The following is a 27785-nucleotide window of genomic DNA, read 5'->3' as shown; positions in this document are numbered from 1 at the left end:
CTGCCAGCTCAGCTCATGCTTCACTGCCCACCCTTTTAGCTGTTTTGGGTTTCAGTGGAAACGCTAGCCAGTCTGCTTGGCCCAGATATAATTTCTCTAAGACCAGCTTGTTGTCTGACCAGCTGTACACCCTGTTAACCCATTTGTCACACATGCAGCAATAAGTATGTAGTTAAAAAATACAATTGAGGTTTTATAGCCAAAGTGAGTTCAGACTGAGGTTGCTAGTTTGAGTAGAAATTGAAGCCTGAGGTGCCATCCCCAAAAGGGATCTTTTTTTTCTTTTAATCCAAACCATTACATATGTTAGGAATGATGAGGTTGCCCAGGGTCCCTCCACAATTCTCTACTTTGGGAATAGAACAGTTGTGAGCCTTGCTCCCTGAACTGTGAGTCACAAAGACCTGCTTTCTAATCCTGCATCCCACACTTACTGGTTGCATGGCACTGGGCATGTCACTTAATATTGCTAACCCTCAGTTTCTTCATCTGTTAAACAGACATAACACCTACTTCTCTGCTGTAGCATCTAGAGAGAGTAGTTGAATGATGGCGTCAGAAGACAATGACAAAAGGTTGAGAAGTGAGAGGAGAGAATGGAAGTGATAAGGGTTACACCTCTGTGTATAGCAGAAGACAATTTCTAATAACAAAGTGAATTGCCAGTAGGTCACAGGTCAAATATCTATTAGATTTTTCTTTCCTTTGTGGGGATTGAAACTGTGGTCGTAGGATGAGTTCTTGTAGCAAGAAGCCTGGTATCTTGATGGACATGCAGTTATCCCTGTTTAAATGTTTCCATATAGCATTATAGGGTGGTTTTTTTTGTTTTTTTTTTAATAACCAGTGAATTTGTCAGTGAATATCAATGAAGTTGGCAGGAAAGGCTGTGTGGTCATTTGTCAAGGATGTCATAGAGGGAAGCCATGCTTCAGGTGGGACTGCACTAGATGCCCTCTGAGACTCTGATTCCATGTATTCAGAGTTTTGACTGACCTGGAAAATGCATTTCAACCATCAGCTCTGTTTGAAGCATCAGTTGGCAGCTGTGAGAGCATAAGTAAGCCAGCCTAGTGGAAACTTACAAAATTCTGCTTGGAATTTTTGCTGTTCTGGTCTAAAAAAAACCCCATAAAAATCAACCCAAGATTCTTGTATTTTATGTACAGCCCTTGTATCGATGTACCATTGTAATAGTGTCCTTGTCGTTTACTCAAACATTTGTCATGCTCATGTTGCCAGAGAAAAAAAGAGTCCTGTACCATAAATCATTATCTTCAGTTTGAGTGAGTTAATCAGATTTCACAGCCTTCTGCAGAAAAGATGGCTCACATCTAAATAATTCATCCTACCTTTAGTGCTTACATTTATTCTCTTTGCAACACAATTGTTTTTTCATCAGTGTTTTGAAATCTTAGCTGGTGGTCTTCCTTTGTTGATTTATCATTTTTCTTTCTCTGTCCTTTCCTCTGTGGATTACCCTTTTTGAAGTTATGACTTAAATTCTCTTCTTACCTCAAACAATCCCCTTTCCACATTTTTTCCTTTTCTCTTAATTAAGCAGCAATTTCTCATGGCAAAATTTAACCATGTACTGAAATTTGAATGAAAAATGGTATGTTAATAGACCTACAGTAGGTTTTGTTTTCATTTTTGCCTGCTATATATTGTCCTGTATAGGACTTTATTGTCTGAGTTTTTGAAAAGTAAACAATTCAAATATCTTGTTGTATTTATTGAACACCTACTTTAACCATGGAATCAGACAAGGCTCTTTAGTGTACCCAAAAGGACAATTCAGTCCCCTAGCATATTTTGAGCAATACCACGTGTCAGGTATTGTGCTGAAGATAAAAAGAAAAAAGAAAATTATCTCAGGTCTCAACACTCTACTAGAATAATTAGAATTATAATAATGTGCTAAAAGGGATGTTAAATTCTGCAAAATAGAATATTCTTTTTTTTTTAAGTGAGGCAATTGGAGTTAAGTGACTTGCCCAGGGTCACACAGCTAGTAAGTGTTAAGTGTCTGAGGCCAGATTTGAACTCAGGTACTCCTGACTCCAGGGCTGGTGCTCTATCCACTGTGCCATCTAGCTGCCCCCAAAATAGAATAAAAGGATTTATAAAGCAAGTTTTATTTATACATTTATCATTTCTGTATTCAATTTTAATAGACAAACAAGAAATACAGTCTCCTCTTCTATCTCAATCTGTGTTATCTTATAGCAGTCAACTTCAGAGCATCTCATGTCACTTACTTGGTATTTCCATAGGCAAAGAAATTTCATTCTAGATCAAATCCTGTTTCAACACATTTGAATGAATAATGGTAGTTATTATCATACTAGATATTTTTGTGTCAAGTGTTACTCAAAATAAATGAGTCATTGACAGCAGACAGTGTGGTACAGTGGAAAGAGCATAAGTTCTTGAGTTGGAGGACGTAACATCCACTTTTACACGCCCTTTGCAGAATTTGTGAGCCATTGTAAAACAGTGTGGTTCAGAAGAGCTGGGTTCAAAGCAGGTCTCTGCTACTCACTGCCTGTGTGACCTTGGAAAGATCATTTCCTCTCTAGACTTCTATGTATAATGAGGGAATTGGATGAAATGACCCTTCAGTTTAATTCTGGCTCTAAATCTATGAATTCTGCCTTCCAGGGGGCTTGTGCTGTGTTTGGAGAGAGAAGTGTATGCTTCATACCTGCTGCAATCATAGAACAGCTGAGTGTTAAACTGTTAGATGCGGGGCAGCTAGGTGGCAAAGTGGATAAAGCACCAGCACTGGATTCAGGAGTACCTGAGTTCAAATCTGGACTCAGACAATTGACACTTACTAGCTGTGTAACCCTGGGAAAGTCACTTAACCCCCATTGCCCCACAAAAAACAAACAAAAAACTGTTAGGTATTGATCACATATATATCCCTGATATTCTTATTTTCCTCTATCAGACCATAATCCCTTAGCATTTCATCTCTCCCAGTCTGTCTGTCTCTCTCTCTCTCTCTCTCTCTTTTTTGGGGGTGGGGTGGGGTGCCACAATGAGGGTTACATGACTTGCCCAGGGTCACACAGCTAGAGTGTCAAGTGTCTGAGACTGGATTTGAACTCAGGTCCTCTTGAATCCAGGGCCAGTGATTAATCCACTGTGCCATCTAGCTGCCCCCCTCACTCTTTCTAAACCATTTAATCTATCCTCACTGCAGCCTAGTCAATCGATTAATCGATCAAGCAGTAAACATTTTTAATATCTCCTTTGTGCCAAGTGAGAGGCAGTGTGGGGTAGTGGATAGAAAACTGGCAAAGCCAGGAAGACTTGGGTCCAGGTCCTGCCTCTGACATAGTAAGACCCTGGGCAAGTCACTTACCCTCTCAGTTCTCTAGGCAGCTTTCTTTAAGTTCCAGAGAAGGTGCCAACCTGCGATGGTAGAGGCAGTTTCCTCATATTGACATTATCTCTCCCTAAAACAGATCCAGTCCTTCCTATTCTTGTCATCTCCTGTGTGCCAGTCATTGGCTTAGGCACTATCTTTCTCCCTTCTTTTCTGCTTTCCATCATCCCTTCTGTAGCCTCACTTTCCTATCATCAAAATCTTGAGCCTATCATTAAGCAATTCAACTTTATCCCATCTTCTATCCTTGAGTCCCTTAGGCTCTTGTCCTGCTGCTATTCATCCCTTTCCAAATCCCAGCCTTGGATTACTCCCACCATCTTTCTTCTTTGCATATACCCTAATGAATCACGAGGGTGGGGATACCAAAAGTCACATTATTGTGCTGTGTTTGCTTCACATGTATGTTATGGAACCTCACTAGAGCCCCCACTGCTGTACACCAGTCTTTTTATTCATCCACGATTGAATCTGTATCCCGTCCCGCATAGCATCTGTTCCAAACCTTCTCTCATGCCACTCACAGTATCTCCTCACTCCCAAAAGAGGACTCCAAATCACCACCACATCATCCTCCCATTCTCTCCTTCTTTGCTCTAGTCTTTTTGTTTGTTTGTTATTTTCGGGGCAATGAGGGTTAAGTGACTTGCCCAAGGCCACACAGCTAGTGTCAAGTGTCTGAGGTCCTCCTGAATCCAGAGCCGGTTCTTTATCCACTGCACCACCTAGCTTCCCTCTCTTTGCTCTAGTCTTAAAGGAAAGACTGGGCTACTTTGTCCTTGTAGACATCAACCTACCTATTTTTATCCTTAACCCCATCCTCTCTTGTCTCCTCTGAAAGCTTACTGCTGCTGCTGTGTCTTCTTCTTCTTCTTCTTCTTCTTCTTCTTCTTCTTCTTCTTCTTCTTCTTCTTCTTCTTCTTCTTCTTCTTCTTCTTCTTCTTCTTCTTCTTCTTCTCCTTCTCCTTCTTCTTCTTCTCCTCCTCCTCCTCCTCCTCCTCTTTCTCCTCCTTCTCTCGCTCTCTCCTTTTTTATTTTTAACTCTTAAATTCTTTTAAAAATATTTTAATTAACATTTTTTCTTCCAGCTCCCCCCTCCAATTAAAAAAGAAAAACCAAACCCTTGTAACAAATATACATAGTCAAATTATAATAGATAGTCGAATACAAGTAAAACCAAATTCCTGCATTGGCCATCTGTGTCCAAAAATACATGTCTTTTGATGTACCCCGAGTCTCTCATTATTATCTCAAGATATGGATAATAGTCTTCATCATCACTTTCCTGAAATTCTGGTTAGTTGCTGCATTGATCAGAATTGCTCCTTTAATGTTCAGTCTCTCCTAATACAATGACTCCCTCCAGCTTCCAAACATTTTTGACAGCTTCCAAATAAATCCTGCCTCCCATCATTGTAAAACCTTCACTTTAGCATAATACATCCCCTCATGCTATTGTTCTATATTTCTTCCCTTTCACAACCAAAAGCTGTCTTCACTGCTTCCACTTTCTTACCTCATACTCTCTTCTCAACTTGTAACATTCTAACTTCCATTTTCATCATTCAACTCAAATTACCTTCTCCAAGATTACCAAAGGTGGGGCAATGAGGGTTAAGTGACTTGCCCAGGATCACACAGCTAGTACATGTCAAGTGTCTGAGGCCAGATTTGAACTCAGGTCCTCCTGAATCCAGGTCCAGTGCTTTATCCACTGCACCACCTAGCTGCCCCCAATTACTTTTTCTTAATGGCCTTTTCTTAGTCTTTCTTGACCTCTCTTCAGGATTTGATATTGTTGATCCCCCACCCCTTTCCTCCTGGTCATTTCTCTTCCTGTTACTTTTGTGATACTGCTCTGGGCACATGGTGCAATGAATATTACACTGGAATTGGAGTCAGGATGCTCTGAGTTTAAATTCTGTATTAGACACTGACTATGAGACCCTGGGCAAGTCACTGGACTTCTCTATGCCTCTGTTTCCTCATCTGCAAACTAAGAAGGTTGGACTCAGTGGATTCCAAGGCCTCTTCCATCTCTATATACACTTATATGATTGCTTCTTCTCAATCTCCTCCACTGGATCTTCAGCCTTGCCTTTCCTCCATTGCCAGGGTACCCCAGGCTTTGTCATAGGACCTCTTCTCTTTTTTTCCTACCTTTTCTCTCTTGATGACCTCAGCAATTCCAGTTCAGTCACCTATTACCACTAGCATCTTTCCTGTCTCCTGAACTTCAGTCCTCCATCACTAAGTGCATATGGGATATTTCCAATGGATGTCCCATAGGCACCTCAAACTCAACCCAAGACATAACTCATTACTTTCCCCCCCAAACCCTTTCCTCTTCCAAACTTCTTATCTTCTGTTGTTGAGGGAACCACCATCATTCCAGTCACCAATTTCCCAACATCGAAGTCATCTTCAAAATGATTCCAATCTAGAGGAACAGTAGGATTGGTCTAAGGAGAGTGATGTAGATACACAGGGAATTCACCGACCAAATTATATTTTTATTTTTATTTATTTATTTTTTTAGTGAGGCAATTGGGGTTAAGTGACTCGCCCAGGGTCACACAGCTAGTAAGTGTTAAGTGTCTGAGGCCGGATTTGAACTCAGGTACTCCTGACTCCAGGACCAGTGCTCTATCCACTGAGCCACCTAGCTGCCCCTCAAATTATATTTTTAAAAGAAATATACAGAAAATAGAAGCAGGTCTAGGTTATAGAGGATGACTATAAGAGTGTAGCTCGAGGCAGCTAGGTGAGGCAGTGGATAGAGCACCGGACCTTAATTCAGAAGGACCTGAGTTCAAATCTGACCTCAGACACTTGACACTTACTAGTTGGGCAAGTCACTTAACTCCCACTGCCCTGCAAAAAACAAAAACAGAAAAAAACGAGTGTGCCCTAGTTATGTAAAAATAATGTCAGGGGTGCTAACGCTCAGAATGAGCTGAGGCTGATTTTTTTTTTGGGGGGGGGTGGAGGTTGGGGAAGACTGAACTGGATGAAAAACCAGTACCAAAGAGTAGATAAAACTTTTGCATCGGGTAGATGGGATGATAAGTAACAACAGAGAGAAGGCAGAGGCTCTTATTTCTTGTTTTACTCTTATATTCTCTACTAAGAAGAATGACCTTTGCATTGAAAAACACAAAACAAATATGTTTAACACAGAGTTGACACCCCAAGTAAGTAAGGAGACAGTAAGAGAACATCATTTTTCCCTTGATGAATTCAAGTCTCCTTGCCCAGATGACCTATGTCCTTGGTTACTGAAAGAACTGACAGCTATAGTTAGTTGTTGAGATACTATCAGCCATACTTGAAAAATGAAAAAGCAGGAGACAGGAGAGGAACCACTAGATTGGAGAAGGGCAAATGTTTTTCCCAATTAAAAACAAAAACAAAAACACCTCACTTCCTATTCTATATTTCTCCTTAGAGTCTTTTCACCTCATTTCATTATTGCATCTAGTTACTTACTTGTTTGACTATAATAATTTTTGATAGTTCATAAGATAACAAGAAATTTGAATATGTTAATATGCTCTTACTTTCGTGTATTTATCTATTAACGAATGTCAGGGATCTTCATACCTAGTAGAGTGACTCAGTTTGCCTCTGGCTGTTATAACAAAATCAGGTTATCTATTTTGACCTATTTTAACCCACTTAATAATGGATCTTCCTAGTATATTTCTACATAGGATTAATTTCATAAACTAACATGTTTTTAGATTCTATGGGTAAAAGTATGAGATAATGAATGAAGCCCTTATCAGGATGAAGTTCAGAGGAAAGCCATATATACCAATTCATCCAGTCATTCATTCAAGGAACAGGGAGGAAATCAGAGAGAAGCCACCAGAAGTAGAAGGCGCAGTTACTGCTTGTGAGGAACTTCCATGTTATCTGGGGAGATGTGCATATGTACTTGTAACAATCAAGGGCTGTTGATCATAGAGCAACCTAGAGCTAAGGGCAGGAAAATTGTGTCTGTCACATTGGTTATATAATTAAAATTAGCAAATACATTTATTAAAGCCCTGTTTATATCTCTCTGGGTAGGTTAGTCCTTTGTTTTAAGAAAGATTTTTCTGCCTTTCTGAAAGATAGTACTCATGATAAGAAAATGAGAATGTGTTTGATTTTCCATCAATACTCTAATATCTTACGTTTCCTAATAGAGACCTAGGCTTAACCAACTGTTGGTTTTTTTGTTTTGTTTTTTCACCAAAGGGGAATTCTTAACCAAACTAGCAAATTACTGTCTATTGAAGTATAAAAAGATTCTTCATTAATTGACTTTCTAATTATTCTTCTCTGTTAAGGGTATAAATTAATCTTGAAACAATCATTATCATCTTTGACTGTTATCACCACCATCATCATAAAAGCTGACATTTATGTAGCACTTCACATAGATGATCTCATTTAATTCTTATAACAACCCTATGATTCAGGCACACAAGGTATTTATTTCCCCCTTTAGACTGATCAGGAAACTGAGGCTCAGAGAGGTTCCGTAACTTGCCAAAGGTCACAGGAACTAAGGTCTTCTGGCTCTTTCTCTTCTTTCTTTCTTTCTTTTTTTTCTTTTCTCTGTGTGCATTTTGGACTTCATTAGGACACTTCTAGAAATGGGATGGGCATTTTATTAACATGTATTTAAACCAATTACAAAATGATTCTATCCCCTTCTTTTCCCCAAGGACCTTTGTTACTGTCTTAGGAGGTAATTGGGCTTGTCCTTGTCCAAATGCATTAGCACCTGCATTTTATTTTCCTAGCTGCTTAAAACTGACTTTTTTTTTTTTTTGGTTTTTTAGTGAGGCAATTGGGGTTAAGTGACTTGCCCAGGGTCACACAGCTAGTAAGTGTTAAGCGTCTGAGGCCGGATTTGAACTCAGGTCCTCCTGACTCCAGGGCTGGTGCTCTATCCACTGCGCCACCTAGCTGCCCCAAAACCGACTTTTTACATTTATGAGGTACCCAGCGTATTCCATTCTTAAGCTATATTGATTGCTTCTAGTTTTGGCACATCCCTTATGTTTTTCATTCTCCTCAGGGGTAAATCCTATTAGTTTCTGTGAAAGCAATTATTCTCTGAAACCTGAGTTCCCTAGAGGTCATTTTCTTAGTGGAATCATATTTCCCTTCTCTCCTACCACACTCGCTACCCTGGCAGTTCCTAGCCCTATGGTTAGGTCTCACGCAGCATATGATTGTGCATCTATATTATACATGTGCATATACATGTATAAAATACATATCTACAATAGCTAGTCTTAAAGATAACATATAAATACATAACATAAATAGCTAGTCTTAAAGAAGTCAGAATAATTCTCAAACTTATATACACATGTATATGTGTGTATATATACATTTATACAAACATATGTACCATGTGAATATATGTATAATATGTGTTACATATTTACTCTTATACACACATATAAAATAGTAGCTGGTCTTAAAGAAGATACATTGAGTTCTTTCTTAATTTTCTTTAATCTATGAATTAGTTCGTCAGAAGTAATAGCTCTCAAACTTAGATATACACACATATACTTATATACATACAAAGACACATAAAACATGTATGTATGCATGCATGTATACAAACACAGGTACACATATATGCTATATGTGCATATGTGTATATCATTACCTAGTCTTAAGGAAGACATATTGACTGCCTCCCTAATTTTCTGTAAACTATGAATTAGCCCAAGTCAGAAGTCATAGCTCTCAAACACTTTTAACTCTGGAATGGAAAGTTCTGGCCTCTGCAGTCTTCAAAATTCTGGGAAGAATCCTTCAGGGAAGAAAGCAACATACCCAATAGCAAAAACCTTCAAATCTCTATTTTCATGAAAATAATAATAATAACAGTAACAACAACAATAATAATACATTTCTATAGATCTTAGAGCACATTTTCTCACAAAAATCCTTGTAGGTAGATAATGCAAAATTGTGTTGCATCTATTTTGTATAGATACCTTATATGTACATGTAACCTGCCCCCTCCCCACCCCATGATGAAATGCAAATTCCTTAAGGAATTTGTTTAACACTTTTCCTTCTATTCCCAGCACTAGCAGAGATAATAAAATCTTATTGTTTGACTTATTGACTCATTCATTTTATAGGTGCTGAAGATGAAATTCAGAAAGATGGTGTGAGTTATCCAAGATCATATAGCAATTCAAAATTTGGACCAAGGTCTTCTGGATCTTGAGTCTTAACATTTTCCCCAATGTAACACTAATTACGTGATTTCATGTTTATTTTTCAAAGCCTTTTCTGTCTGAATTTTCAGACATATATGTAAATTCTGCTTCATTTATGATACATTCATTTAAATATATGATACTTAATATTTTAGTGGATAAAATATCAGAACTGGAGTTGGGAAGACCTGAGTTCAGATCCTGCTTTGGACACTTATTAGCAGTGTGACCATGGGCAAGTGACCAATTAACCTTTCTCAGCCTCACTTTCCTCAGTTTCCATAATTTGCCTGTGAAATAGGTCTATGAATATCTGTCTACCTCATGGGGTTTTTGTGATGCTCAAATAAGATAATGTATTTAAGATATGTATGATGTGAACTTTAAAGTGCTACATAAATGTTCATTATTACAAAGCAGAATTATAGCAGGAGATAGTGAGAATCCTGGGGAGTTTCAAGGCATGTAACAAAGAGAAATCAGAAGTTGGCTTAGTGGTAGAAAGGCTCCTCTGTGGTTGCTTGTCAGACGCCAGCAATCTCTTCTGTTCATTGTGAACACTGTACCTACAGTATCGTGCCCCACCTCCAATCCACCACCCCTTCCAAGGCTTCTGACCTGGGCCCTCTTTTCTTCTTCATCCATATCACCTCTACCCAAAAGAGCACCGACAAATGTGTTTCTCTTTTTCTCAAAGTTTCTCAGAGGAAGAAAGTTCCTTGCAAAAATAACATTCATGTTTCACTTTCAATCTAATTGTATTCATTCACTGATTTATTTAGCACAAATCTATTAAGCTCCTTCTCTGTGCAAGATATTGTTCTAAATGCTGGGGATGGGCAGTAGGGAATCTCATCGCTCTCATAGGTTCCATTATTGTCTCTCTACAGATTCCCAGATCTACAAATACAGCTCTAATCTCTCTCCTGAGCTCTAGTTCCAGATCACCAACTGCCCATATATGTCCCATGGACACAGCAAGCTCACCATTTCCAAAACAGAACTCATCTTTTCCCTCAAACCTTAACCTCCTTCTAGCCTTCTCTATTATGGTCATGCTTATTTAATTAAAAAATAAACATTTAATTCAAATATTAGTTAAATAATAAAAATACAATAAAGCATAGATAACACTAAACCTTAAAACTAAGTCAATATGTGGCCCACAGGGACCCTTATGTATAGATTAGTGGCCCCCCCCATTTTTATGTGATGTTGACACCCCTGGCCAAGAGCACCCCCACCATCCTAGTCATCCATGCCCATACGGTAACTTCTTTGTCATCCTCAATAACTCCCTTATAATTGCCCCGCATACCCGAATTCTGACCTTCCTACCTTTACAGCCTCTCCCATATATGTCCATCCATGTCCTCTCCACTCAACCATCTCCCTGCTGCAGGCCCTCATTACCTTTGGCCTAGAATATTACAATAGTCTTTTCATTTATCTCTATGCCTCAAATCTTTCCTCGTTTAACTCCATTTTCAATCAGCAGCTAAAATGATTTCCCTAAAGTGTAGATCTGACCATGTCATACACACACACACACACACACACACACACACACCCCAATAAACTCCAGTAGTTCCCTATTAACTTCATATAAAATATGAAAATGTTTTCTTTGGAAACTCCATGCCTTTTCACTGGTTGTCCCCCATCCTGGAATGTGTACACATGCCTATGTAAAAAGTACTTTGTTTTCTGTAGTGTTTCACTTCACTTTATTTAGAAGTCAGTCAAATAGGGTCTGAGACAAACTTGGGGAGTTTTATGTTCTTTTTTTTTCTTTTTGTGGGGCAATGAGGGCTAAGTGACTTGCCCGGGGTCACACAGCTAGTAAGTGTCAAGTGTCTGAGGCCAGATTTGAACTCAGGTCTTTCTGAATCCAGGGCTGGTGCTTAATCCACTGCACCACCTAGCTGCCCCCGAGTTTTATGTTCTTAATATCAAATTGAATCAAACTGACTTCAGCTTTGCCACCTCCAATCTGTGAGATTTAAAATTGGATATACGAGCATTAAACTCCCCCTTTTAACTTTTCCCTTATATATCTCCCAGACCACTAAGAAAAAGAAGCCTCTGAGCTTTAATCAGTGAGGGATTAGTTTTTATTGCTTGGGAATTAATTAGACAACAAAAGGTGATACCAATTAGGGAAATAGGAAAGTAGAAATACAAATGAATAATCTTAGATCTAAGCTTAGTCTATATTCCTTTATAAAACTCACCTAATCCCAAACTGCCCACCACGCCAAGAACCAGAGCCAAACACCAAACGTGTGCACTGCCATGGCTAAGCTGAAAAGCCAGAGAGAGGGAGAACTTCCATTCCTCCCTCAGTTTTAAGCTGGCTTGCTGAAGTTCGTCACGGACTCCTCCCCAAAAGGGAGGTCCTTCAAAATCTGCTTCAGTAGCATGCGCTCAACTCTCAAATGATTCAGCTAAAACTTCCATTTTTTACCACAAATCCATCCTATACACTTGCCAGACTGGACTTTCTGGTCCCCAGATATGATTATGTTCCTCATGTCCCTGACGACCTTCAATGGACTCTCACTGCCTCCTGAATTAATTCCAAAATCAATTCATTGCCTGAGACTGCCCCAAGTTTTTGATCATTAGAGCCTTTGTCCACATGGCTTATTACATAGAATGACTTCACTTCCTTGTCAACCTCCACCTGTTGACATCCTACCCTTCCTTCAAGACCCAGATTCATTGTCACTTCCTCAATGAAGTGCTTTCCCCAGGTGGAAGAGATTTCTCTCTTCTCTGCTCTTATACTACTTTACATTCCCCTTATTTTCTTGAATTCTGATTTATGGTTTATCCATGTACCCCCACCTTGTCTCCTCAAGAACAGTCATCATTTCATTTATCTTTATGTTTCTTCCAGTGGTTTCCAACAGTCCATTATACATATGGTGGGTGCTTAGACATATTTGTTTAAATGGAAGACAAAATGAAATCTAGTACTCCTGTCATCCAACTTGCCTTTCTTTATAATTTCTTTACTGATTTCTTACTCCCCAAACCAGACACCATTGTGTACTCTTCCCTTAGAGGAATGAGAAAGGAATGGGAAGAAAACAAAAGGGATAAGAACTCCTGTGCTCAAGGGAAGGGAAACAATAAGGAAGCCCTTAATTAGGCTCCTCTAGCTGTTGGCTCAGAGAGAGGGCAAGGGTTGTTTAGACTCCTCTTCTACCCCAAAGAATACTAACAGATGTGATTCTCTTTTTTTCTGAAAGCTTCCCAGATGAGGGAGGAATAGTCCTTGGGAAGATAATATTCATTTTTCATTTTCAAGCTAATTGTATTCATTCACTCATTTATTCAGCAAAATCTTTATTGAGCTTCTCTTCTGTGTAAGATTTTTTTAAGTGCTGGGGGAGGGAATTTGAATTAAAAAAAAAAAGAATCTTGCCTTCAAAGATTTTTTGCTCTGTAAGTACAGGAAATAAACTAAAGTGGATTCTAATGAGTAACCTGAGAGGGGTTTGAAGAGAGGGATGGGTTGCTTCAGACTTGTTGATCTTCATGAAGAAGTTTGAACAGTGGGTAAAATTGATGCCTATGCTGAGGAGGAGGGCATTCCAGGCAAGGGAAACAGCAAAGATAATGCATAGATGTGAGAAAACCTGTGTGGCATTTGGAAAAGAGTGAGGAGTTTAGTTTGCCCAGAGCCTGGGATGTGTGAGTAGTGGGTGACAAGACGGTAAAGGTAGCTTGGAGACTGACTGTAGAAGTCTTCGAATGCCAGTGTAAGGGATGGGAACTTTAGACAGTAGGGAGCCACTGAAGGCTTTTAAATAGGAGACAGATCAGAGCTATGGTTGGGAAAGATTAATTTGGTAGCAGTGGATAACATGGATTAAAAAGGAAGATATAATAATAACAACTAGCATTTATATAATACTTTAAGGTTTACACAGCACTTTGCAAGTGTTATTTCATCTTAGCCTCACAACAGCCCTAGGAGGTGGGTGCTATAATCATCCCCATTTTGGAGATGAGAAAACTAAAGTAAACAGAGGTTAACTGATTTGCCCAGGAGAGGAGAGAGGCTACTAAGATTAACCCAGTTTGACATCATCTACAAAAACTAATTAACTGATGATACTTTAAATATGGAACTTTGCCCAACAGCCAATGAGTTGATGGGCTTCTGGAAGGAACTGAACCACACACCCATGTTGACATTCTCACCATAAATAAAACTAGAATCTATGAAGATATAGTAACTAAATGGAAGGTAGGCCACGAGTGCAGAGAGCTGAATAGAGGAATTGGTAGAGTTTGACTCATCATATCCCCAAAGGGAGAAAGGAGTATCATTTTGTGGGGATATTTGCTAATCTCCCCTCACCATCTGTCACAGAGGAAGAATCTGACAGGATCTTTCAGGCCAAGTCAACATTTCTCAATCACCAGTAACTTCATTATAAAGGGGGACATTGGAAGATATGAAAAAGACTAGAAAATAGGGTTCATGATTTAGAAATAGAAGGATTCCTGTGTATCATTAATTTTATGATAAAGAGGCAGAAAATACTGGACATGTTGAGCATGAAACAGTTACCTGCTTCCTCACCCTCTTCCCCCCCAAAAAATCCAAACAGCTTCTGTCTGGCAGGAAACAGCTGCTAACTGATGTAGGAGTAATTTCAGAATCAGCTTTCTGTGTGCAGTTAAGGATATTAACTGCTGAGAGGAAAGTCAAAAACAACTCCAAACTAGGAAAAAAGGATGAAGATTAAAGGAAGACTGATACTTTGATAGTTTCCTAATCACATCAATGCCAATACTTTTTCTTTTTTTTTAGTGAGGCAATTGGGGTTAAGTGACTTGCCCAGGGTCACACAGCTAGTAAGTATTAAGTGTCTGAGGCCGGATTTGAACTCAGGTACTCCTGACTCCAGGGCTGGTGCTCTAATCCACTGCGCATCTAGGCTGCCCCCAATACTTTTTCAAATAATGCCTATGCAAAAGCTAGTGTATATAATTAGACAACTCCAACCTGACTGTCCACATGCTGAAATATAGTATTAGAGGGAGGGGGAAAAGGAAAGGAAGGGGGAAGGAGAGAGAGACAGACAGAGAGACAAACACAGAGATACAGAGAGACAGAGATGGAGAGAGAGGAATTGGATCCATACTTCAGAGAAAAGAGTAATATATACCTTGCACTTAGAATCACAGAATTGAAGAAACTGAGCTTTGGAGGGAACTCAGCAGCCATGTAGTCTAACCCATAAGGACTGTTTCTCATACTAGAGATCATGACTCCCTGGAGTCTTGTAGGAAAGAACATTGGACTTGGGTGTAGTTCATTAGCACAACCTCCTCCTGTAACTGACTCTAGGGAATCCTTTAGGCAGCATCTCCCAGTTTTAACAATCTCTAAGTCTTGTCATCCACGGCTTTTACTAATGGGACAGGGCTCAAAGCTATAATCAGAGAACATTTCACCCAATCTCCTCAATAACCCAGAGTTCCTTCTATTACATCCTGATGCCTCCCAAGTGGCCATTACTGTCACTTAGCTTCCATATTAAGGCTCCCTTAGAGATTCTGAACTGTTCTGAGCAAGGAAAGTTTAGTTCTGGTTGTTCCCTCTTGCTGCCAAAGCAGCGTCTCCAAGACTGTGTCTCCCCATCCATTGTCTTTGTGTTGCTTACACTCCAAATTGGGTCTCATAAGCCTATAAAAGTCCAAATGTAGTCTGAAGAGGTTCCAGGGATTCTTGGACTTCACAAGAGTTTCAAGAGGAGAGGGAAACACAAATGTCTTTGATTACCTGACACAGCTGCTGTTCATCACCATATGGGGATGATGAGCATCCCCTGGCTTTTACCCAGCTGTTATATCAAAGCAACATTGATACTGCCCTGATTTCTTCCTACCCAACCTGCTCTCCTGCAAGGCATTCTTCATTCTGTATCATCACTGTATTTTCATCTCCTGTACTTTGTTTTCTTCTTCTCCTCTCCCTAACTTCAACTTTAGCACACTGACAGGAAGTAATGGAAAGAATATTAGGCACAGGCAAGTTCTGAGTTATAATCCCAGTTCTGACATTTACTTGCTGAGTAATTCTAGTTGTCACTCACTGCCTCAGTTTCATCATCTGTAAAATGGGAGTAACAATACTTGTACTACCTACCTCACTAAGTTGTTGCAGAGAAAGGACTTTGTGAGCTTTAAACTGTTTCATAATCTTGACTTATTCTCTGATTTTTCATGTCATTCCCAAATAATGTCAAATATAATGAAATATGAGAATAATCAATGTTGCGATACATTACCACAATATAATTATTGAAAGATGAGCACACTAATGCATTGTTGGTGGAGCTGCAGATTGGTCTATTAGAAAGCAATTTGTAATTAGGAGAAAATAGTGACTAAAATGTCTTTTACCATAAGATTCTACTATTAGACTTACACCCAAAGAGTGACAAAATAAAAGACCCATACACAGCTTATGTTGTAGTAGTGAAGAATTGTAAACAAAGTAGATGCCCATTAATTGGGAAATGACTAAACAAATTTTACACGAATGTAATGGAACCTTGCTATGATGTAATAAGCAATGAAGAGGATGAGTACAAATGGGCATAGGAAGTCTTATATGAACTGATATAAAGTAAGCGGAGCCAGAGAAATGGTATACTGTATATATTGCCACAATATGAATGGAACGAACAACAGAACAATCAAACTGCTAAAGCTATGGTATTAGGGCCAAGCATAGTTTTACTGATCTCTTCCCACTCTCCCCCCACTTTGTTAATTCATTAAATTAAAAGGGAAAAGGAAATAGGTTGTTCTGTGACAATACAGAGGGGTCTCTCTTTTAGTTATTGCCAGCAAGATTCTTGCCAGAGTGCTCCTTAATAGGCTGGTCCCTCACCTGGAAAATGATCATCTACCCAAGAGCCAATGTGGCTTCAGAACAGGGCTTCAGAACAATCAATATTGTGTTTACTGCCCAACAACTCCAGGAGAAATGCCAGGAGCAGAACAGAGCACTGTATACAACATTTGTCAATCTGACCAAGGCCATTGATGCTCTCAGTTGTGAGAGGTTATGGAAGATGATAGCAAAATTTGGTTGCCTGGAAACATTCATCAGTATTATATGCAAGTTCCAGGACAGCATGCTTGCACAGATTTTAGATAATGGATGATGTTCTCACACTTCTCCAGACACAAAGGGAATGAAGCAAGACTGTGTGCTTGCTCCCATGCTTTTGCTTACTATGTGTTCAGTGATGCTGTTGGATGCCTTCAAACAAGGACAAAAATGACATCAAGATCAGCTACCACACTGATAGTGAATTATTTAACTTGAAAAGGCTATAATCTAAGACTTAACGTGGAAGGAGAGTTGGTACATGACTTTTTGTTCACAGATGATTGAGCATTCAGTTGTTGCAAAAATTTCTAAGTCTCAGTGTTAGATGAAGAAAAACCCCAAATCTCCAAGCCAAAAGAAAAATAGGTTTATTGAGAGACGGATCCTGTCTCAAAATAAAGTCAGTCTCAGGTTTAGGACCCAAAGACCCCAAGCCTCAGGATCCACGGGTATTTATATACCATGACTGCTCCCACAAATTAACATAATACCAGGGGTACAAATATATTAAGTATGGAATAGGAAGAAAGAAACCATCAGTCATATACTAGTGCAATCACTTGTCATTCTATATATTCTACTTAAAATAGCCCTGGTCCTAAATAACAGGCTCATAACATAAGAAGCCATCTACTGGATTGTGGCTTTGCCATCTCATGATGTAGCTTCTCTGGCCTATCTTCTCTGAGTTGTTTCTCAGCTATCAAGACTTTCCACCATATTGATTAAGCTTGGCTTTCCAACTTCTCTCCCACTCTGGTCCCTTATAGCTCAAAAGTCACTATTTTAGGTATCTGACCTTTAAGCTGATTGGTGGCTATACCTAACCACAACTGGAAGTCAAATAGTTGAATCTTTAGTCAAGCTTGTAGAGTAGACAAGTTAGCATTTACTTTAGTTCCTTTCAATATATATCTTACTTATTCTTAAGATAGCAAAGAATATCAGTTTGTAGTCTATAAACTGCATAGTACTACTGTTAAATCACTTGTATCTAAGGGATGGGGCAAATCTCACGCACACAATGTAGTCTCGGAGGCTTAGATACAACAGAGTACGTATTGATTCTCTGATGCTTGTTCTAATTTTGTCCTGACAACACCAAGAAAACAGAGGCTCTCTACCAGCCAGCACTGTGTCATGAATATGTGGAATGATTGGCTATAGCAAATGGAGAAATATTGAATGCTGTGGATAAGTTCACTTCCTTGGCAGTATACTTTCCAGGCATGTGAACATATATGATGAGGTTAACACATATTGCTAGAGGTGGCTCAATGTTTGGGAAACTTTGAAAAAAAGTGTGGGAGTAAAGAGGTATTGGACTGTCTACCAAACTGAAGGTTTACAGAGCCATTGTGCTGACCTCATTGTCATATGCCTGTGAAACCTGGACAGTCTACCAGCATCATGCCAGGAAACAGAATCATTTCCATTTAAACTGTCTTAGAAAGATTTGGAAGATCAACTGGCAACATAAGGTACAAGACACTGAGGCCCTCTTCCAAGCTGAGCTCCCAAGCATTCAAACCCTACTGTAGAGTCCAACTCAGATGAATTGGTAACATTGTTCAAACACCAAATGTACATTTGTCTAAAAGTCTATTTTATGGCAAACTTACACAAGGAAGGTACTCATATGGTGTCAGAAGCAATACAAGGACACTCTCAAGGACTCTCTGAAGAACTTTGGTATCACTTGTGAGGCATTTGAGACACTGGCACAGGACCACCCAGCATGGCGTGCCTGTATCCAAGGAGGTGCTGGGTTCTGTGAGCAAAGCAGAATTGCAGTAGCTCAAAAGAAACATGAGACGGACAAATTTAGAGACATATCCATTTCAAATGTCCATCCAATCTATGTGTGCCTGACCTGTGATAAAACCTCCCAAGCTTGTATTGGTCTGATCAACCACAGCTGAACATACTGTACCTTGACCCCTACGTAGTGATGTCATTTTGGTCCTCTTCGATTAGGAAGGACAATACATTGTCAGAATGTGGATGGAAAAAACACCAACTGAGCAATCAAATCTGAAAGCTATGAAATTATAATGACAAGGCATAGTTTTGCTGACCTCTTCTCACCACTAAGCCCCTTATTTAATTCATTCTTATAAGGGATGACTCTCTGGGAGGGGCTGGGGAAGGGATACATTGGGAAATGTAGAGGTCTGAAAAACAAAAGATACCATTAAAATTTATTTTGACAATAAAATATTTGTTAAAGATAGACTACAATCCTTAAAGACACAATCATTTTTAAACAGGATGAATAAAAGAAATGCCTCTCCCTTCTTCCTTTCCCATTCCCATGTAAAGCCTATAGGTGTTTTTGAAGGAGGTATGTATGAAGTTGAAGAGAAGAGTATTACTACTGCCTGCTCTGTTTTGGGGAGCAAAGCTTTGATAACTACTTTGGGGGTCTGCACATAGAGAATCTATTACAAAGAATTTCTTGAACTCTGTAGCTGAATAATTTCTAACTTAGAATTTACTTAATTTTGAGGAGCCCCATTTACATGCAGATCTATGTTCAGGTTTTTAGAGTAGGCATATGAAAAGCTGTGTATACATTTTGTTGTAAATCAAATTATATTTCAAATACACTAGAACCTTCCTCTATAAAGTCATCCTTTTTTATAAAGTAAAAAATAAGCCTCCATGTGTGCACAGACACAATCCATATCTTTTAAATTTAAAAACAATTTAAAAGTTTTAAAAATGAATTTCCTTTTCTTTGTGGGCCAATGGGAGTCAAGTGACTTGCCTAGAGTCACACAGCTAGTAAGTGTCAAGTGTCTGAGGTCCAATTTGAACTCAGGTCCTCCTGAATCCAGGGCCAGTGCTTTATCCATTGCGCCACCCAGCTGCCCCCTGAATTTCCTTTTAAACCCTTTCCCCCTCCTCTCTCAATCTTCCCCATGCTCCCCAATCCCAAATAAATTATCCCTAAATCATGCATATCCTTTGACTCAGTGATACTATTACTAGGTCTACACCCCAAAACCATCAAAGAAAGAGGAAAAATACCCATATATACAAACATTTTTATGGCAGTCCCAATATAACTTTTTTAATGTGTATGTATGTGTGCATGCATGCAGTTTTAGATGTCAGGTCTACTTAAAGTGGGATCTACTTGTAGATATCAAATTATCCAAAGCTGCACAGTTTTGAGTTCTTTGGATCTGTCTTTAGAATTACTGTCCACACAGTTGAGCCATTATTGGCCATTCATTATGAAATGATTTTATTAATATCCAAGAACAGAAGGGGGCTTTATAGTGCCAGCTGACATATGTGCTGTTTAGGTGGTCATCATGTACAATAATCTAATCCTAATCTACTACATGACCTTTGGCCTTCCACTTGGGTTTGGCTCTTATTTTCCATTATGATTTTCATCTTGGGATCCAAAAGAATAACTGTCAAATGGGGGAATCTGTTTCATCTATAGAATTAGTGAGGAGGGGGCAGCTAGGTGGCACAGTGGATAAAGCACCAGCCCTGGATTCAGGAGGACCCGAGTTCAAGTCCGGCCTCAGACACTTGACACTTACTAGCTGTGTGACCCTGGGCAAGTCACAACTCTCATTGCCCTGCAAAAAAAAAAAAACAAAAAGTAATGAGGAAATTTCAGGTTTTATAGGTAGTTGTCTTTATCTTCATCAGATTTTTGCTATTTATCCACCTACATCCTCTCTGCCATGTTATCTTTTTTTTTTTTTTTTGGTGCAGGGCAATGAGGGTTAAGTATTGGTAGTATTAGCCCTATTTTATAGGTGAGAAAACTGAGGGCTATAGAGATTAAGTGATTTGCCTATAGCCAGGACCTCGAGCCCAGTTCTTCTGAAGCCAAGGTTCTTTCAAAGATAACATAGCAGGGGGCAGCTAAGTGACACAGTGGATAAAGCACCGGCCCTGGATTCAGGAGGACCTGAGTTCAAATCCTAATAATAATCCTGGTTCACATCTCAGCCCTTGACACTTGCTGCCTATTATGAAACTCAGTTTTTTCATTCGTTAGATGAAGAAGTTGTATTAAATGGCCCCTGAGAGTCCTTCTATCAATAAAGTAATGATCCCAGGAGCCCAAGAAGAGCCCTTTGCTAGGTACTGGGAGAGATACAAGTTTAGAAAAAACACGGTCCCTATTCTTAAGTACCTTACTATCTACATCGGCACAGCTAACCATAGAAAAGGATGTTACATAAGTCTAATGAAATGGTACAGAACAAAGTATTAGGTGAAGCACCTAAGTAGCACAAGATAGAGCACTGAGCCTGAAGTCAGAAAGACCTGAATTCAAATCCAACCTCATCTACTTATCAGCTGTGTGGGCAAGTCATTTAACCTCTGTCTGCCTCAGTTTCATCAATGTAAAATGGGGATAATAATAACAATTACCAGATAAACGATAACTGCAAAATAGGGGTAATAATAACAACAACCCTACTACTGTGGTTGTTGTCAAGATCAAATAAGACTATGTTTGTAAAGTGTTTAGTACAGTCCTTGGCACATAGTAGGTGCTTTAAAAAGCACCTTTCCTTCCTTTCCAATAAGAAAACATCATTATTTACTGGAGTTGGGGTTTGGGGAGGGTCATGGAGAGTGAGGCAGGGCAAAAGTAAAAGTTACAGTGGCATGTGAGTGTGATTTTTAAGGATGGGGAGGAATTCAGTAGCAGACAAGGTATAGTGATTTAAGTGTAGGGAACCGAACAAGCAAAGTAATGTGTCAGAAAAGCCCAGGTTATGCCTGGAATGCTCCAAGAATTAAATATACTAGAGGGGAGTATTACAAGGGCTTGAATGCCAAGCCAAGAAGTCATCCAGCAGCCAATAGGAAATGACTAAAATTGTTTGAGAAAAGTCTCTCTAGGTTTAAAGCACTGCCCCTGTGCAAGGGATCTGCTCCTAGCCCTCCACCCCATTCACCCTCCCTGTCTTGAAAGATCTTTCTGTCCCCATTGGTTAGTTCCTCCTGGAAGCTGTCTTTTATAGAAGTGCCCAAGCCAGCCTTGCTTCCCTCTTTTCTCAATCTCTTTCTTATGCTGTCTTTCCCCTCTAAAATGGAAGCTCCTTGAGGACAGGGACTTTCTTTTTCCTTCCATTTGTATCCCCAGTGCTTAGCATCCTGTCTGGCATGTGGTAGGCCCTTAATAAATGCTTGCTGACTACAATGGAAGCAACAAGAAGAGGAAGGGAAGAAGCACCACGTAACACACCGTACAGTTTCTGCCACTCCATGCATTTTTCTTGGCTATACGAGGAAATGATTGCCTATCATTTTTCATCCTCCTCGCGAACATTTCTCTCCTTTGGGAAGGAAGGAATAAGCATTTATTAAGTGCCTGATATGGGCCAAGCACCTTGCTTTACAAATATAATCTTATTTGATCCTCACAACAACCCTGGGACGTAGATGCCATTATAACCCCCATTTTACAGTAGAGCAAACTAAGGCAAACAGAAATTAAAATAACTTACCCAGGGTCATAGGCCTAGGAAGTGACTGAGTCCAGATTTGAACTCAGATCTTCCCAACTCCAGGCCTAGCACTCACTCTATTCACTGTACCACGTAGCTACCTTAAGTTGGGAATATGATACTCTTAGTCTAGTACCTGAAGAACCAATCTCTCTGCACCTCAGTTCTTCCACCTGCAAAATGAGGGGTTTCAGCTAGCTGTTCTGCAGGTTCCCTTTCTTCTCTATTACCCTGATCCTGTGACCCTTTAAGGCAGATATGAAAAGAGATCGTCTGCCATTTCTCTCACACTTGTCTGTACTTCTTCTATCCCTACAAATGGCCTTACTTATTCACTGACAACGTGTGGTTCTCACAGAAATTTGGGGACTTGACTCATAACTTGTTATTCATTCCTGTTATTCCTGAGAAAAAGGAAAGTAAATGTTAGCCTGGGTAGAATACAGTATCTGTGACTAATGAAACAGTGAAATTAGGCTTCATTTGATTTCTGAATGCCCAGATTCATGAAAGATAATAAATATATTCACTGTGGTGATGGGAGTCAGGGAGTGGAAGCGGGTCCTTTTCTCCTCTGGCAATTAAAGGCCTATTGGCAAGAAAAGAAATGGAATGTTCTTTTCTGTTTTACGTCTAATAGCCTTTCTCTACATGGACTGCTTGATCAGTCAAGTACAATTCCCAATTAAGAGTGGGGGACTATTTTACCAGGGGTGGTGATTACTTTGAAAAATATTAACAGTGGCCTAAGAAAGCAGCCTAGAATGTCAACAGGTGTTATGCATGGCAGGTATAAGGTGAAAGAAGACTTTCTTCGTGCTGGAAATGGAAATGTGCACTTTCCAAACAAATTGGAACTTTGAATAATTCAATGCTTGAGGCCGAATTGTCCTTCTGCTTTTCCTGCAATGACTATATATGGATTAAATCAATAGAATGATGATAAGAATTGGAAGGGAAAATGGGAAGAAGCCAGAGTAAAGCTTTGTTCTCTGGGGAGAAGACTGATCAGAAGGAGTCAGATGTCTGAATTACAGAAAGAGAAAAACAACAGTTTTATGACTTCTAAGGGTAATGAGGTATTGGGAAGCCATGAGTAGTAGAAAATGCAGTGGGATTGTTAGGAGACCTTGATTCTAGGTTTGGTCTTGTCACGAGGTCAAGTTCTTGCCATAGTGATAGTGAACAAGTCATTAAATCTCTTTAGGTCTCAATTTCCTCATCCCTAAAACGGGATGTTCTCTTTCTAACAAACTGATGGAGAAGGGTGATGATTTGCAATCGCTATATTCAAGCAAGCAATCAACAAGCATTTTTAAAAATTCTATTTTATTTTATTTTCAATCATTTATATTATTTACAAATTCTTTCCCTCTCTCATTTCCTCCCCCACGCATTGAAAAGGCAAGAAAAACAAAACCCTTTATGAATATGTGTGTGTGTATGTAAACAAGCAAAACAAATTCCTGTATTAGCCATGTCCAAAAAAGAAATATGCTTCAGTCTGCCCACTGAGTCCATCAGCTCTTTATCTGGAGATGGTTAGCATGTTTCATGTTACAGGTATATAGGTATACCTCACTTTGTTGCATTTTGCTTTATTGTACTTCTCAGATATTATGGTTTGTTTTTTTTTACAAATTGAAGGTTTGGGGGGCAGCTAGGTGATGTAGTGGATAAAGCACTGGCCTTGAATTCGGGGGGACCTAAATTCAAATCCGGCCTCAGACGCTTGACACTTACTAGCTGTGTGACCCTGGGCAAGTCACTTAATCCTCATCACCCTGAAAAACACACACACACACAAAAAAAAAAAAACAAACAAAAACAAAAACAAATTGAAGGTTTGTGGCAACCCTTCATTGAGCAAATCTATTGGTGCCATTTTTCCAGTAGTATGTGCTTACATCATGTCTCTGCATCATATTTTGGTAATTCTCACAAAATTTCAAACTTTTTCATTATTATTACATGTGGTTATGGTGATCTGTTATCAGTGATCTTTGATAATACTATTTTGGGGCACCACTAACTATGCCCATATAAGACCATGAACTAAATCAATAAATGTTGTGTGTGTTCTAACTGCTCCACCAACCTGCTGGTTCCTGTCTTTCTCCCTCTTGTCAGGCTTCCTTATTCTCTGAGACACAACAATATTGAAATTAGGCCAATTAATAACCCTACAATGACCTCTAAGCATTCAAGTGAAAGAGTCAATCTATGAGGCAATCTATGTGTCTTATAAGAGACTGCCACAGTCACCCCAACCATTAGCTACCACTACCCTGCAAAGACCCTCCACCAATAAAAAGATTATGACTCCCTAAAGGCTCAAGATTATGGTTAGCATTTTTAAGCAATAAAATACAAAATAAATACATTTTTTCAGACATACTACTATTGTACACTTAACAGACCACAGTATAGGGTAAACATGACTTTTCCATGCACTAGGAAAACAAAATATCAAATGAGTGGCAATATTCGCTTTATTGCAGTGGTCTAGAACCAAATTTGCCATATCTCTGAGGTATGCCTGTGATAGCTAACATTTATATGACACTATATTTCTATAACACATTTCTATAGTGCTATATACATATATATTTATATATATAATATTTGTTATATATTTATATAGCGCTGAGAGCTTTACTATTATCTTATTTGATCATCATAGCAACCCTGGGGGCTAGGTGCTCTTATGATCCCCATTTTACGGATGAGGAAAGTGAGGCAAACCAAGGTTAAAGTGAATTTCCCAAGGTCACACAGCTGGTCAGTGTCTGAAAATGGCTTTGAATTCAGGTCTTTCTGACTCTAGGCCCAGCTGTCTATCCATCTTACCACCTAACTGCCAGGTTTTGTCATGAGTCCTTTGAAATTGTGATCGTACATTTGTGTTGATTAGAGTTACTAAGTCTTTCCAAGTTGATTATCTTTAACAACAAGCATTTATTAGGCATTTACTGTATACTAGGCACTATGTTGGCAATAAAAACAGTGTTCATTTTAAGGAGTACTATAACCTGTAGCTTATTCTCTTGTACAGGTTGAACACTTCGTATTTATATCGTACATTTTTTCTTAGAAACTCCTTTTCATTTAAAAAATGTAAGCAAGAAAAACAGATTAGAAAATAACATCTTGACTTTGTTGTATACCGGGAAGAACAAGCAATTTTTCCATAAAGTGAATTCACAGCATCCATGAGCAATCTTCCTTCTCTCTTTGTATGTGAACATGCTCACCTTACTTGGTGTTTGGGAAATTAAAAAAAAAAAGTGAGGAAATGAAATTTTAAAAAAAGGAAAGCTCACAGATAGAAAAAGAAACTGTATCCATGCCCAATTGTCACAAATTCCTAATGCTTTTTAGTGCATTTCAAGGTAGGATTTAAAAAAAGGAAGGGGGATTCAAGTTGCCTTGTTTTTTGTCTCAGACTCCCCTGACCTATTCTGATCACAGAAGTGGGGAAGGATTTTGGTGGTGTAGTTTTTTCTAATATGAAGTTTATCTGGTTTTTTTTTCTTCTCCAGGAATTCTTACTCTAAAAAGAGCAAACGAACTCTTGAGTACAAAAGTACCTGGAAGTTTTCTGATCCGAGTCAGTGAAAAGATAAAAGGCTATGCTTTGTCTTACCTCTCAAAGGATGGAACTAAACACTTCCTAATAGATGCCTCCACTGACTCCTACAGTTTCCTGGGGGTGGACCAACTACAGCATTCCACTCTGGCGGATTTGGTCGCATATCACAGGGTAAACCTTTATATATTTATTTCCTTTCAAAATAATCATTCAAGGCAATTCAATGGACATTTATTAAGCACCTGCTGTGTTCAAGGTGATGCAGTAGGTTACAGAAATATAAAAGGGTACAGACAGGCTACCACATGAACAGAGATAAGCAGATACCAAATATGTGCAAAGTAAGTCATTTCCCCAAGGTAGAGAGCTCCAATAGCTGAGATTCTCAGGAAAGACTTCATGGAAGAAAAATCATCTACCCCTTGCTTTGAAGGAGGCTATGTGGTCTAGAGGGGTTAGCTAGATGCTGAGGACAGTCTTTAAAAAGAGAGCTTCAGGGGGCAGCTAGGTGGTGCAGTGGATAGAGCACTGGCCCTGGAGTCAGGAGGACCTGAGTTAAAATCCGGCCTCAGACACTTAACACTTGCTAGCTGTGTGACCTCGGCCAAATCACTTAAGCCCAACTGCCTCACCCCGCCCCCCCAGCCAAAAAAGAAAGAGCTTCAGCATGAAAGCTGAGGGGTTTTCAGTTCAAGGGATTTATCTATCTATCTATCTATCTACCTACCTATTTATCCACACATATAAATGTATGCACACATACATATATCATATAAATATATGTATATGAATGGATAGATCAATTGATAGATTGATTGTTTCTGGATGAGAAAACCTTAAAAAATATGAGAAATCTTTAAAACCTAAGATAATTGTGGGAAGGACAAATACAAACTGAAATCTTCTGGGGGACATCACCTTAGGCCTGTACCATGAATGCCATGCTCACACAGTATAATCACTCAGATGGTTGGTTTTCAATCCAGGATGTGGGTTGCACACATGCACGTGCGTACCCATGCACAAGCATGCATACACACACACACACACACAACTGAATATTGTGTTTCTGTTTATAGGAAGAGCCCATCACTTCCTTGGGGAAAGAGCTGCTCCTCTACCCCTGTGGTCAGCAGGAGCAACCACCTGACTACCTGGATCTCTTTGAGTGACACCACCAATCTGTTTTTGTTCTGCACCTTGGAGCTGAGCCTTTCTCAGAAGGAATACTGCTAAAGCTCAGAGCGTGGTATTTCTTCACTCTGCAGAAATGACCCCGATGTTGCTCAAAGAATTTGTTCCACTCAAAGTCTGAAGACTGATGTCAATGGGAATGTCCTCTTCTCTTATTTATGTTTTCATAGGGAAGCCAGAAGGTTTCCCAAGTTCACAAAGTAGCTACACGTTGAGAGATCAGCTTTTGGACCACATGAAGGAAAGCTTAGAGGAGTTAAAGTCTCAGGAGGACCAAAGTGTTTTTCTTAACCAAATGATTTCAAAACCAAAATGATTACATGACATATCTCTTCTTTGCATGAGCTCTAAAGCCTTCAGGGGTCTACACTGTTGCTTGTTAGAACTCAAATTGCTTTAAATAATAATAATAATCAAGGCAGGCAGTGTAGCATCATGGATGGCAGGCTGGACTTGTAGTTGGAAAGGCCTGGGTTCAAATCCTGCCTCTGGCACATACAAGCTTTGCTGCCGTGCACAAGTCAGCTAGACTCTCAGTGGCCAGGGGATCTCTGAGGCCACATGAGTTTCCCCTCTGTATCCTCAGAGAGAGTTTTCATACCAGGAATTCCCTAGCCAATTGAAATCATAGGTCCCAACCTATGAGCAAGGAAAGGGAGAGCTGAAAACTCACTTCTTTGGAATCACACAGGAAAGAGAAATGGGAAAAAAAAAG

The 27785-nt window shown here is 39.4% G+C and overlaps 1 protein-coding gene across 1 annotated transcript in view; it reads left to right on the top strand.

Annotated features, from left to right (window-relative positions):
• Window positions 1–27318, top strand: part of SH2D4A (SH2 domain containing 4A) — a 99802-nt gene extending 72484 nt beyond the window's left edge. The window contains exons 8-9 of the mRNA XM_043989243.1: window positions 25827–26047; window positions 26956–27318. Of these exons, the coding sequence (XP_043845178.1) occupies window positions 25827–26047; window positions 26956–27048 (314 nt within the window). The 3' untranslated portion in view covers window positions 27049–27318. The remainder of the gene's footprint in view (window positions 1–25826; window positions 26048–26955) is intronic.
• The last annotated feature ends 467 nt before the right edge of the window (window positions 27319–27785 follow it).

This window comes from Dromiciops gliroides, chromosome 2 (genome assembly GCF_019393635.1).
Source record: "Dromiciops gliroides isolate mDroGli1 chromosome 2, mDroGli1.pri, whole genome shotgun sequence".
Taxonomy (NCBI): Eukaryota; Metazoa; Chordata; class Mammalia; order Microbiotheria; family Microbiotheriidae; genus Dromiciops; species Dromiciops gliroides.
Note: the sequence above shows the minus strand (reverse complement) of the source record. Positions and strands in the feature narration are given on the sequence as shown.